This window comes from Psammomys obesus, unplaced genomic scaffold (assembly GCF_907164565.1).
Source record: "Psammomys obesus unplaced genomic scaffold, mPsaObe1.curated_primary_1811, whole genome shotgun sequence".
Lineage (NCBI taxonomy): Eukaryota > Metazoa > Chordata > Mammalia > Rodentia > Muridae > Psammomys > Psammomys obesus.
The window spans coordinates 26,665,925-26,680,272 of NW_026596117.1; the positions used below are offsets into that span (position 1 = coordinate 26,665,925).

At 48.7% G+C, this 14,348-nt stretch overlaps 1 protein-coding gene across 1 annotated transcript in view; it reads right to left on the minus strand.

The window, feature by feature from the left end:
- Slc28a3 (solute carrier family 28 member 3) overlaps positions 1-14,111 on the minus strand; it is a 50,178-nt gene extending 36,067 nt beyond the window's left edge. Inside the window, exon 1 of the mRNA XM_055629406.1 lies at positions 14,001-14,111. Within this exon, the coding sequence (XP_055485381.1) occupies positions 14,001-14,111 (111 nt within the window). The remainder of the gene's footprint in view (positions 1-14,000) is intronic.
- Between the last annotated feature and the right edge of the window lie 237 nt (positions 14,112-14,348).

The following is a 14,348-nucleotide window of genomic DNA, read 5'->3' on the forward strand; positions in this document are numbered from 1 at the left end:
TTTCTTTCTTTCTTTCTTTCTTTCTTTCTTTCTTTCTTTCTTTCTTTCTTTCTTTCTTTCTTTCCTTTTTCTCTCTCTGTCTTATATGGCAGTAGAGAAGATATTGTAAAGAGAGGCAGTTTTGCTATCACACTATCTAACAGAATTTAAAATTCTCCAGGAATCTCATGCTGGGGCGGGGAAAGCTGACGCTAGCCAGAGCAGGAAGAGATTTCACACAGTTCTGATAGCAGATCACAGTGCTTGACTGACCAGAGCAGACACAAGGGCAGGTCAAGGGTCAGTGATGGGTGGGACCACATCTTGGCCAGGATTGCTTAATCACACCCCCCTTTCCCGTTACTTAAGACTAAGCCTCATACCATCCTTGAGGATGAGCCATGAGCCATTTGTCCTTCTTTCCAATGTACCCGCACACACCAAGTTTCCTCTCTCTGCAGTCTCCATTTATCTTTTTAATTGGCATACTAGGGACAGGTCAATGAATTTAATTTTTTGGGACTGGCAGAGTCCAGGCTAGACCCTACGAACTCTGGCCATGAACACACCATTGCCTTGTCTCCACCTCCAGGTGCTGGGGCTGCAGGTATGTATTGCCTGCACAATGGCCTTAGTCATTTGCTCAAGTGAGAGATGGGAAGATGCCATGTGTGAGGTGGGGAGAGACACAGGTGATACCAGGAGACAGGGGCAGTCATTACTGATGCTCTCGGTCTGTCACTTCCTCTTGGAATAGGTCCTAAACTATGCAAATTAGGGTTGCCTCTGGACGATTGACAAAGATTATCACAGTTTGGTTTGAGGGCAGATTTGTCCATATAGTGAGTTCCAGACCAGCTAGGGCAACATAGTGGGGGTCTCAGTCTCTCCCTTTTCTCCTCTCTCTTCCACCTTCCTTCCCTCCTTTCTCTTTCAAAAAGAAGTAACAAACACACGTCATAAGTTGGGGCCGACCTGCCTGTTCAATGACACTGACCTCAACTTACATCTGGAAAGCAGTTCTTTTGTGGGGATTTCTGAATTAACTTGGCCACCAAATACTTAACGCCAACGGGCTGCTAATTAAATAGATACAGACTAGACAGAAACACACGGAATACTGTAAAAACTCTAAGCAAACCACTTGCCTACATAGGAGGTAGGTAGAAATGACCATATGGTAACTTGCTTCAGCTGTTAACTTGACACATCTGGGAAGATGGAATCCCTATTAAGAAGATGACTCACATACGGGGCCCACAGCTAATCTGCAGGAGGCACTCCCCTGAGGTCTCCTCTCCCTGGTGTGTCAAGCTGACAACAGACACAGAAGCTAACTGAGCCATACTCCAGGCCTCTGAAAAACGACTTCTGGAGTTCTCTGAGACTCAGCTGGGAGCCATGCTGGCCCAGCCTGGCTCAGACCACAGGTTCAGGGCTTCACGTTGTCTTGATGGAGGAAGCCAAAGCTGGGTATGGACAAAGCGTGGTGGCAAAGGCCTACAGTCCCAGCTACTCAGGAGGCTGGGGCAGGAGGATTATAAATTCGAGGCCTGCATTGTTAATTCCTCAAGACCTGGTTTCAAATAAAAAGTGAGGGAGACGAGACTGGCGAGGGACAAATCTCAGTGGTAGAGCATCTGTGAGAGCCTGGATACAGAGCTCGGTGTTGTAGGAGGTGGAGTGGCGGGGGACCTCGGGGGACATCGTTTCAGAGGACCCCAGTGTTTGCAACAAGAGGAAAGTGACTTCACACTCAGACTTCTGAACCTGAACAGCACCCCAGCTGAGTGGTATGAAATCATTGTTAATAGCAGAGAATTTGCTGAGGCCAGTGCTTGGCACTCATTGCCCACGAGCCCTGTGGCAAGGGACAGGGCCTCCGTTTCACTGTGATGCAGGGCGTTCGTTCACTTTTTGTTTTCTTTTAAAATTCGTTTATTCATCAGCTTTGCTTTGTGTATGAGTATTTTGCCTGCATGTATGGATGTGTACCAGGCGTGTGCCTGGTGACTGCAGGGGTCAGAAGGGAGCACCACCTACCCTGGTGCTGGATGAGAAGTACATGTGTGTTCAGCACACGTCGTCTGCAAGAGCGACAGGCGCTCTTCAGCGCCGAGCCGTCTCTCCAGCCCCTGACCTATTTAAGAATTTGTTTTTATTTTTAATTGAGTGTGCGTGTGGGGATGTGCGTGTCAGTGTAGGAGCCCGCAGAGACATTGGGTATCCTGGAGCTGGATACAGGATAAACCTGGTCCTCCAGGCGTAGGTCCTGCTCTTAACTGCTGAGACAGCTTTTGGATGAGAATCAAGCAGAGAAGTTAGGAAACTTGCCTGAGTGGTGTGTGTGTGTGTGTGTGTGTGTGTGTGTGTGTGTGTGTGTGTAGGTTGTAGATATGGGGCCGCCTGACTCAACCTACCTACACAACCTCTGCTTTTCCTGCCTTACCGGGCATGTGGTTCTTCTCTTTCCCACCTGTAGTGCCTCCTGGCTGAGAAGTCGGCAAGAGGCCACTTGTCACATCCAGCCAAGGTCTCTGCCACACGGAAAGGACAGACAGTACCAGGAGCACTGGAGGCAGCCCTTCCTGCCCGCTGGGCTGCCCTAGCTGGCTCCCCCCGGATCTTTCCTCCTCTCTGACCTGTGTTTGCAGGGGAATGAGGAAGTGGCTCGTGGGCCAAGAGGAAGCCTAGCGTTTGGCAGCCCCTGAGATGCTGGTGGCTTGTGTCGCCGTTCCTCCTTTCTGGATCTGTTAGGGCTCACCAGGTGGCTGCTGCTTTTGTCCCCTGTGTGTCACCTGTACAGGCCAGAGTCTCAGTGAAATACTTTTTCCGTTCAAAGCTTCCTGGACTGACAGATTAAGGCCAAGGCTCTCCAACTTCCGCTTTGCAAGTGTCCCTGACACAGCAGGATCTGATGGGAACTCCAAATTCAGTTACTTTAATTAGAAATGTTCAAGCTGTGTGTGGTGGTGCAAGCCTGTAATTCCAGGGGGTATTAGGGCATGGGCAGGGGGTAGGAGGGCATGGGCAGGGAGACTTGGGGGCACTCAGAGGGCAGAGGCAGGTGGATCTCTGAGTTTGAGGCCAGCCTGGTCTACAGATAGTTCTAGGACAGCCTGGGCTACACAGAGAGAAACTATGTAAAATGTTGTAAGGTTCACAAAGGTTTAAGTGAGGTGAAGAGAGTGTGTGACTTAGGGCCCATGGATAGAGTCACAGATTTGCCCATCCTGGTCCCCTTCTGGGCTGTGGCCAACACTTTCCCATGGCATAAAGAACATCACCTCACGTTAGCAGGTGGCTTTCTGATCATACTTCATGGAGAATTCATACCATTGCTTTAGCTCTAAGTCTTTATCGTTTGGCTCGCATGTTTATTCTAGAATGTTCTTGCATACACAGAACACAGAAATTCAGTTTTAAGCCTGTTACTGACTTTACAATCAGGGGCTAGGATCTTGTAGGTAGCAAGGTTCCTTGAGCTAAGTCTACCCTGTCCATTTCCAGAGCTTCATGCCCCTCCTACCTTCCTGTTCCAGCACTGATTTGCTTCATAAAATGACAGCAGAGAAAATAGCTCAGGCAGTGACTCTCCATACATCCTAGCCTAGTCAGTGTCTTCCTTCTGTCTAGCACTGGGTAGTTGCTCGGTGAAGTTTGTTGATTGAATGAAAGAATGAAAGCATACAGCAACTGTTCACTCGGCACAGGTGGAAACAGTGACTCCCTGATTCTGAGGCCAGGTGAAGGCCTCTCCTGGGCCAGGAATAGATTTTGCACACACACTGAGTTGTAGCCATTTGTCATTGTTTGGGGACAGTCCAACAACAGCTTTCTGTTTGTGGCTCCTATTATAATGCTTGGCACAATGTCAGGGCTCGATAAACTTTGTTGAATGTGTAAGTTATATTTTAACTCAAATAGCTTTGGCTCTCAGGAAGCAAAGCACAACAAAAACAAAGGTTTGAGGGCTGGAGAGATGGCCCAGCTGAGAGCAAGAACAGTTCTTGTAGAGGTCTGGTGTTTTCTTCCTAACATCCAAGTGATGGACCAGCCTGGCCCTATCTTAAAGTTAAGATCCATTTTTGTTATATGGTCTGAACAAGTTCTTTTCTGTTTGCTGCGAAATCCAAGCAGCTGGTGCCCTAACCTGTTTCTGGAATTTGACATGCTCCCCACTCTGATAAGGTTTTCTGCTGAGGAATCTTGAGATACCTTGAGATGTTCCGACAGGATGATCTGACAGATAACCTAGCCTGCTGTGCGCTTCTGTATAATTGACTTGCCAAGTCTTTACATCACCAAATTCCTTTGAAAGTTCCCAGTTTGCACTTTTTTTTCCTCCTATAAAAAAGAGGCTCTCTCAAATCCCCCGCCTGGGATCAACATGTGTAGCATGGCTCACCACTGCCCGAAAACCAGCCTGGGGGGGGGGGGTCTGGTCTCTGTGAAAACTCAGGTGTTCACACCCCACACAGATACACGCAAAACTAAAAACCAAAGGTCTGTATCCTAAAAGTCAGGGATGGAGGGGAAGCCTGGGGAGTCTCCGCGCACACTCCCTGCTTCCTGAAACCAGCTGGTCCTGGTGGTCATGTGCTCTGTTCTTGGGTAGGCACACAAAGCTCGAGGCCTGAATTCGAGGACCTTCACTATTCCCTCCTGTCTTCCCCACCTGCTTCCTTCACGGTCCTTTCCCAGGATAAGAGCATCAGTCACAGCCAGGCCCTAAGCTGCTGAGTCAGTCACCTCGTACACGGAAGGGGTAGATTCAGATGTCACCAAAGATCCAGACCTTGACTTTGAGTGACAACTGTTGCTACCTGCCTACATCTGTCATCTAAGTTCCAGACTTTCACGGGACAGTGGAGACTTGAGGTTCCTGCTCACAACAAGCCTTTATATAGAAAATTCCAGATCCTCACACCTTTCTTTTTCTTTTCCAGTCTTGGAATAACTGTTCCACCAGTTTTCTGAGCCAGTGTCCTCCTTCTACATGAAGGGTGTCTGGATGAGGTTGGTCAGCAGGGACTGGTTCCCTTATATGAGTGGAAAGAGAAAGCTAACCGGAGCTAGTTTGGGTCCTGTTCTGTGTTCCACAGAGCTCTGCAGCCTGCCCTGTGATGGCTGTGGACATGTAGCCTCTGAGGAGGCTCACAGCTGCAGGCCCTGAGGCAGAGCCTCAGAGGGATTGCCATCATGACTGTAAGTCAGCAAGAGGTGGATAACAAACCGGGTCTTATCCCGTGTAACCTGAATGCATACACCACCTCCCCCCACCCCCCATCTCCCTACTTCCTGGGAACAGGAGAACATCTCTCTCCCTCAACATCTAAAGATGTTCTTTGCCTGTGACTATTTACATGGCTAAAGTGATTGGTTCCAAACCGCAGCTGCACCCTCCTCCTGACAGAATGCAGATGTGTTCGGTACCTCTCACCATGACAACATAGCTAGCCAAACCACTCTTTCAGAAACCTAGGAAAATACGGCAGGTTTTCAGTGGCCCAAAGGTGGTTATCAAGCAAAACAGCATCTCAGCACAGTCGGCTCTGAGGTGTGTCTGCTTAGTCTCTCTTCAAGACATAGCACAATCTTGTGAAAACACCCCTGCAGTCCCAAAGAAAGTTCACGGTGGGGCAGCCACAGAGGGCTAAAGTACACTCAGTCTCCCCCAGAAAATGCCAGGATTTAATCTGTCATTAAGTTTATTAATAGATCCTGGGAATGAATTGTCTAAAAGGTGTGTGTGTGTGTGTGTGTGTGTGTGTGTGTGTGTGTGTGTGTGTATGGTTGAGACCTCTTCCCCTTCCCACTGTGAACTGAAACCAGGGCTCCAGAGTGCCAGGCCAATGCTCTCCCCCACCCATAGGCTTTGAAGGTCCTCGGAAATCCTGGGACTATCACATGCACATACCACATGACCAAGAAGACTGATTACAAAGAAATAATTTGGTCAAGTCATGAAACGACTGATGATAACAACCAAATGACAAAACCACAAAATGCACAGGAGGCAGAAAGGGATCATTGCAAGTTCAAGGCCATCCAGGACCACATACTGAGCTCTAGGCCAGCCAGGACTACAGACAAGTCCATGTCTCGAAATAAAAAAACAATAAACAAATGATGAGTGAGTAATTAAATTTTGAGAAAACAGCCATATTATATTTCTTAAGTTCAAGTTTAAATGAAAACATTGTAATACACCGATATGATGGTTCATACTGAGGAAGAAATGTGTTCAGAAAGGTGAAGGAAATAAAATTAAAAAAACAAAAACAACAACAACAAAAACCCCAAAAACCTGCAGTCAGCTAGGCAGTGGTGGTGCACACCTTTAATCCCAGACCTTGGAAGGCAGAGGCAAGGAGATCTTTGAATTCAGGGCCAGATTGGTCTATAGAGTGAGTTCCAGGACAGCCAGGGCTACACAGAGAAACCCTGTCTCAAGAAACTTAAAAAGTCTGGAGTCTGTACTAGAGAATATTGATAGAGTCAGAGTGCTGGGGTGTAGCTCAAGTGAAAAGTTTTCTCAGCAGCCTCAAGCCCTGGGTTCCAGCTCCAACGCCTCATAAACTAGGTGTGGCGGCCACACCAGTAATTCCAGCACCGAGCAAAATTCAGGGAGGGGGCTGAGACAGGAGGATCAGAAGTTCAAGGTCATTGGCAGTTGCACAGTAAATTCAAGCCTTCTTGGGCTACAGGAGACCTTGTTTGGCCATGATAAACACAGGCCCTTAGTCCCAGCACCAGAGGTGGCGGCAGGTGGAGGCCAGCCTGGTTTACATAATGGGTTCCAGGCCAGTCAGGGCTACACACTGACACCCTGTTGGTTCTGGCTAGATTTATGTTAACTTGACAGTCTAGAGTCACTCCTCAATTGAGAAAATGCCTCCATGAAAATCAGGCTTTCAAAAGCCTGTGGGACAGTTTTTCAATTAGTGAATGGTCAATGGAGGAGGGCCAAGTCCAGTGGGTGGGGCCATTCCTGGGCTCCTGGTCCTGGGTTCTATAGGAAAGCAGGCTGAGCAAGCCATGAGGAGCAAGCCAGGAGGCAGCACCCTCCATGGCCTCTGCATCAGCTCCTGCTCCCGGTTCCTGCCCTGACTTCCTCCAATGATGAACTTCGGGAGCCAAATAAGCCCTCTCCTCCCCAAGTTACTCACTGTCATGGTGTTTACAGCGGTGGTAACCCTAACTAAGACACTGCCTTAAAATAAATTAAAAAACAGAGACAAAGCTTATGAATTGAAGCTAAAGAAGTGGATAGACGGAAATTCAGTGTTTACAGTTGCTTGCATTACATGGAAAAAGATCTTAAATCATGGGCTGGAGACAGGCATAAGTGCATAACAGGCAGTTATGGCAGTGTGTGCTCTTCCAAGGACCAAGGTTGGACTCCAGCACCCACACGGCTGCTCACAGCCGTCTGTAACTCTAGTTTGAGGGGCCCTGACACGCTCTTCTGGCCTCTGAGGACAGCAAGCATGAACCTGCAGGCATACACATAAAAATAAATCATAAAAATATCTTTAATCAATAACCTAACCATTCACAGAAAGAAACTAGAAGAAGAACAGCAAACTGAATTGGAAGGAAGAAGGATAGTTATGAGGATAAGGGCTGGCATGTGGCTGTGATGGAGGGCACCTAAGGCCCAGAGTGATAAAAAACAGAGCAGAACAAAGACACATGAGACAAACTAGAAAAACAGGGTAAAGCATTACAGCCCAAACCTGGTATTTTAAAAAGAACAGAATTGGCAGCTGTTTAAAGCCGGGTGCAGAGGCACATGCCTGTAATCCCAGTGCTCATGGAGGCTCATGGGTCTCATGGGCCAGCCTGGTCTACAAAGCCAGGACAGCCAAGGCTACACAGAGAAACCCGGTCTCTAAAATCCACCACAACAAAATGCAAGTGAGGGTATTGTTATGACACAGACATAGAGTGCTACAAGAAATGATGAACAATTGCACAACCTGGTGCTGTGTTCTCTGCCCAGGGCCTAATCACTGAGGTGCAAGAAGTTCTGCTCTGGAGGACTTACTTCAGGAGCGGTTGAACAAAAAACTAACCCCACATGCTTTTCCTGAGGTCGTCAAGGAAGTGATTTTGATTTCAGTCATGTAAGCTCCTTCCCATGCCCATTTTAGAAATCAATAGACATTTTAAAAACTCTCTTTACCGAAGCAAACAAACAAACATGAAGATGAGAGGGGACTTGTTGACATGTTATAGGGACAGGAAAGAGGCAGAGAAGGAGGGTGTCAGGTTTGAATATGTATAGAGGAATTTTAATCCAGAGCATGGCTGCTCTGGCAAGAGATCTCATCCAAAGACCTTCTAGGTCTGTGTGATCTGGCTGGTATACAAACACGCCTTTAATCCAGGACACAGAGCCAAGAACTGAGTTCAAGGCTGGCCTGGTATATGAAGCAAGTTTCAGGTAAAGAAAAGCTTAGGCCCAGGTGTGGTTGCACAGGCTTATAATCCCAAATGATTAAGGTAAAGTTAGTTTGTAGCAGGAAGCACCCATGTTTGAAAGTGATGTCTAGTTGAGTGGCAGAAATGAATCTGAGAAAGATTTGACAGAATAGGATACGGGCAACCCTCAGGAGAAGAGAGAGAGAAGGGAAGCTACTTAAGGGGCAATGGAGAGAGAAGTTTTACTGGGACAGTAATAGAAAAACAGGTTGCAAAGAGAGAACTTAGGTGAAGTCAGAATGAGCCAGAGAATGAGAAGGAGCCAGGAGATTAGAGCAGATTGCTGCAGTTAGTTTGAAGCCATGCAGAGCAATTCAGAGGCCGAGAGAAAAAACAGATTGAATAAATTAGCTGGGGGAGGAGTTTGAGTCAGAACAGCTGAGTTGAACCAGCTAGCAATGAGCTCAGAAAAAATTAAGAAAGGGTGACTCTTTCTGATGCTGAAAACATTCTAGGCCTAGGTTAGATTGTACAGAGGCTAGAAGCTTCCAGGACTAGGCCTAGGTTAGTAGACAGAGGCAGTAATTCTCCAAGAAACAATTACCTCAGGAGAATAAAAGTTTGTTTTACAGATATGATCAAGAGACATTGTGTGAAGTGTGAAGCTGTCAAAGATTAAATAAAAATATTTAAAAAATGTCCCTTACTGGAAGTCACTGGGCAGAGGCAGGAGGATGCCTGAGTTCCAGGACAGCCAGGCTGTAGAGAAAACAGTATCTTTGGGAAAACAAAACAAATAACAAAAGCAAGTCACTGCCCTGCATTTTAAATTCATGTGTGAAGAGGTGTAAGGCAGCTCTGGTGTGAGGCTCACCCTGAGCTCTGAGAAATCTTCGAGCAGCTTTCGCTTGACCGTTAGGATCTCTCTGCTCTAGCCCAACCATGACTTCACCTACACCTGCTTTCCAGCCTTTCTCATCCCTGACCTCTCCAGTTTGGTCTGTGCTAAGCAGGCTTTCCAAACCTGCCTGGCTGGGTCCCTGCCCATTGTTGAGTCATTCAGCTCTGTGTGTGTGCAGAGTCCGGGCATTTCCCGACTCCGCTCCTGCCCCAAGCCTTGCCTAAGTGGGCCCCACCCAGCTGACTTTTTGTTTGTGTTTTGCCATTGTGTGTGGCGCTGGACATGGAACCCAAGCCCTTGTGTATGCCGGGCAAGCCTTCAACCATTGAACCACAGACTGGCCCCAAACTCAATGATCCTCCAGTCTCAGCCTCCTGAGTGTGGGGATGATCGACAGGCACAACCACACCTGGCCGGGCTGACTTCAGAGTGAGCAAAAAGTCTGAGGGTCACCTGTGGCGCAGGAGGAGGGGAGTTAAATTAGGATGCTAAGAGATCTTGAAACACGCGGTCCTAAATGGGATATTTCCATAAAATCTCAGGGAACCCAGAGAAAGAGGACGTAGAGAGAATGTAAGAGCCAGAGGGGATGGAGGATATGAAAACCAAACCAAACCAAACCAAAAAACAAGGTCCCCTAAATCAACAAGACTGAATCTCATGAATTCAGAGACGGAAGCAGCATGCCACTGAACCATGGAAGAGCCCGCATTTTCCCCTGCATCCCTCCCTGCCTCTCTCCATCCCATTCAGACAGGGTGACACCATAAAGTCTAGGCAGAGCTCAAACTCATCATGATCCCCCTGCCTGTGGCACCATGTTCATTTATAGTGCGTGTCTACCTTGAGACTCACTCACTCCAAAGGCTGCACTGTGTGGCCCAGGCCAGGCTGGACCTTGCTATTAACTCAGGGTGGCCCCACACTTGTGATGCCCCGTCCTAGGCTCCTGAGTGCTGCAACTGTTGACCTGGGTCACCACACACATTTAAAAGAACTTATTTATTCAGAGACTGTGTGCGTGTGGGCGTGCATGTTGTAGGTGAGGGAACGAATTGGCTAGAGCCACTTTTCTCCTCCTGTGGACGGAACCCAGCTACCAGGCTTGGCAGCAGCCATCTGTTCCTGCTGCCCTCTTGTGTACTTTCTGCTCTTCAGTCTTTCAACTTACAGAAGCTGTTTACACTGGCAAGCAGCTTTTGCACTTCTTACACACTGCATCTCACTTGTGTGCGTGAGTCCAGGGGCCAATCCAGGGGCTGGTCTACACTGTCTAGGTCTGTGTGAAGAGGATATTTGCACAAGGACAAAATTGCCTGACAAACAACAACAACAACAAAAAACATCTGAAAAAAATAAAACTGGTCAGTGTGCTGTGTTAATTGATAATCGTGTAATTGTATTGCTACACACTAACCAGACTGGATGAACTTACAAAGCCAACTGAGAACTGGTGAAGGAAGCTGTGGAGGAGAAACAAGAACTCACGCCCTTCTGATGGGTCTAAATTGGCCTAATCATAGAAGAAACCAGTTTGGCATTACTAGTGGGTTCAGCTAGTACAGTGCTTGTTCAGCATGCAAAGTCCTCTTGGAGCCCTAGGACCTTTTTATTGCGGTGTTTTGGCGTACATATCCTCATCCCAACTCTTGAGAAGTAGAGTTAATGGGAATCATAAGTTCAAGGTTATCCTCAAGTACAAGGACAGTTGGCTACATGAGACCCTGCCTCAAAACAAAACACCAAGGCAACCACAAACAAAACACAGATATAGTTCAATGCCCAACAGTTCCACTGCTAAAGAGCAAAGTGTTCCTGCTCTTCCAAAAGAGTGTATAAGTGTGCCCAATCCTACAATGACTTTAGAAGCGCCAAGAAAATCTCCAAACCGATAATGCACTTGTCCGTTCACAGAAATATTTATGGGACAGGAAACTTATGCCAGTGCAACAGCCGGAACTGAGAGCAGTCTACAAAACCACAGTGGAATCTTAGAAAACTCACCACAAAGGCCAGTACAAGGCCTTTGTCGTCGCTCTGACTGGTTTTGTATACGTTTGAGGACAGGCAAAAGGCGCATTTTGTGTGTCTGGCTATAAAGTTTACAAGCAGCATGCATACCATGTGGGATTCATAGCTACAGGTTAAGGACAGCAGCATTAGCCTGGGATCAGTGTGCTGTGTGCAGCTGGGCCTCTGAGGATGGGGACCTGATTCTCCTAGCTTCTGCCCCTCAGCTCTCTGCTGACCTGTGGTCTTCTATTCTCCATTCCCCTCAGTCCTGCCCTGAGTGGGGCTCCACTCAGCTCTGCTGTGGCTCTCCCCACTCCCGGCTGCAAATCCTCTAGCTTCCCCATTCTTTAGGCTCGCCTGTGGACCTATACCTCGATAGAGACACATGGAATCTCAGCCAACAGGCCTCAAATGGAACTCATCCCTTCCCTGGTACGGACCTGCCTCTTGGATGTCCCTGCTAAACAAAAGTCTTTCACACTGACACCCTGGGCTAGAAAACTTCACTTTCCCCAGCTGTGCGCCAAGTGGCTGCTGCTCTTATTATATGTTTATGGTATGTGCCAGGCACTGGTTCTCACAAGCACCTGTGTGGTGCACACACTTCCTTACAGTGTGGTATCGTCCCAACAGTCCTGACATAGGTAGCATTCTGATCCTATCTAACAGCAAAACTGGAAGTTCGGAGGGCACATCTCACACCCTGTCCTCACCCTGACTCCTTGCCCTGAGCAGCTTGTTCCCTGGCAGCCACTGCCTGCGGGCTTCTTGCTGGTGTCCCATCCACACAGCCATCCTCCAACGTGGTCGTAAGAGGCGTCTTCAACAATCTGGCAGTGGCTGGGTGTGGTGGTACGAGCCTTTAATCCCAGCACTGGGGGTGGCAGGGGCAGGAGGATCCCTGTGAGTTCTACAAAGTGAGTCCAGGACAGCCAAGGCTACACAGAGAAACCCAAACGAAAAACCAATCTGGCAATAAAGACATCCTCTTAAACTCATGGAGACCACATTAAGGGGGGTGGGGGGATGACACGCCTCCTCGCCGCCCTGCTCCTGCCCCACCTGCATTGCAGACTTGCATTCCTCTCTAATGCCCCTAGGCCTAGGGACAGATAGGCTCTTCGCCCCTCAAGCTCAACTGATTGGCTTTCTGCTGGTGGGGTGGTTCCCACCATGTGGGTTCAGCATCAACTCCAGGCTGATTTGCAAGCTGTGTTTTGTGTTGTATCTTTGTGTGACTTGCTGCCCCGCTCTGCTTCTTGAGGGCAAATGCCTTGGCTCTCTTTGAACTACCTTCCCTCTTAGTGCTGGCAACTATATTTGGAGGCAGCTAACCATCCTGCCTAGTAAATACAGGTCTACAACAAACAAATAAACAAAGCAATCCAAACCCTGGTAAAGAAAGCTCTGGAAAGAGTAGCTGGAACCCTGTTTGCCCCTGTTTGTGCTGCGGTAGACCACTGGGCTGTGCGTGTCACCTCAGAGTGTTGAACCGAAGACATTGCAGAGAAAGCAGGCTCTACCCTCCTGCTCTTCCTAATGGAGCCCTCAGGTTTTCCTCCCATGGTGCACTCAGGGAGGAGACCAAACTAGCCTGTCAGCAGAGATGGTTTGGAGAGAAGTCTGTACACATGAACCGCAAGGCCGACATCCTATCTGTCAATCTGTCTCTAGTCACTTTGCAGTGATTCATTGGCCCTCAAGCCCCTGCCCCTTGTCTTCTCTGGTCGCTTCTCCACAGTACACAGCCAAGGGATAAAACAGTATGCATACTGTGGCGTTCAAGCATGTCCTCCGGATGCCTCACCTCTTTTCTGTGAGAGGCCAAGCATGTGAAACTTAAAACACAACAGACATCACGTTTCCCGCCATCTTCCTGTCCACTTGTGTTTTATCATTTTAACTTGCAGGCCTCCTCATACCTCCAAACTATGGGGTGGCACCCCTGTGACAACCAAACCAGGGCAGGTAACTTGATGGTGAAAGAGACCGGGCTCATGCCAAGCACTTTCCCTTCCATGGCTTGTGTTACCATTTAAAAGCTGTGCTCTGCCCATTAAGTGTCTCGGAAGCCCAGGGGCTGCTAAGCCTTCCTGTCTTTCAAAGCCCTCATGTTGCATGCCAAACAAGGAGCAACTCAAACCCAGGCTCCTGGCAGGCTGTCAGGGACTGGCCTCCCTCTCGGGCCACCTGTGGCACCCAGCCCCAAGACTAGGAGAATTAATCACTCAGTAGTCTTGGCTAAGGACGCAGTTTTGCATAAGTAGGTTGTCCTGGGCAGGCTCCTGGCTACATTCCACTCAGACTGAGAACCCATCGGCTTCTGCTGCCTCCACTGGGGGCTGAGGTCCCTTCTCTTCCCCTGTCCAGATCTTGGGGAAGGGACCTGATGGTAAATCCCGAAACTTGCTCTTCGACCAGGGGCAAGAAAGGGAGAGGAAGGCAGCTTGTTCCCCTGGTGACGAGGGCAGTCCAGATCAACACTAGACCTTGAAAGAGGCTTTTCAGGTTTACCAACCCAGAGGAGTCCAAGTCGGAAAAAGAAAGAATGGGTTTAAAGTGTACCTATTAAAGAATTAACGTTCTTGTCGCAGTTCAGCGAGACCCACGGCTCCTGTTACTAAGCTTGCCAGATGTGAAGACAGCAGGTTCCCCAGTCCCTGTCAGCCCTGCTCACCTGGAAGGCTTCGTTGCTCCGGCCCTGGTTGCTGGGGGCTGTTGGCCTCAGCTCGATGCTCATCTCGCTCCCACTGGGCTGAGAATCCTTTCCCTGGTCTGCCCTGGACATCCTCTGCCCAACAGCACGCAGCACCTCTTGGCTACGTCAGAGAGCCACCTGATGCTGCCTCAGTTTGGAAACCTTTCCAATAACCTCTTAAATACTTGGGCTGGAACCTGGTTGGGGTGGGGCAGGCGGGGCTGGCAGGAGGCGGGGTGAGGCCTCTCTTTAAACACGCCCTCCCCCTTCCTCTTTCCAGGGATGCCCAGCATAGGCTTTCTCATCACAAACGGGAACCACGGTTTT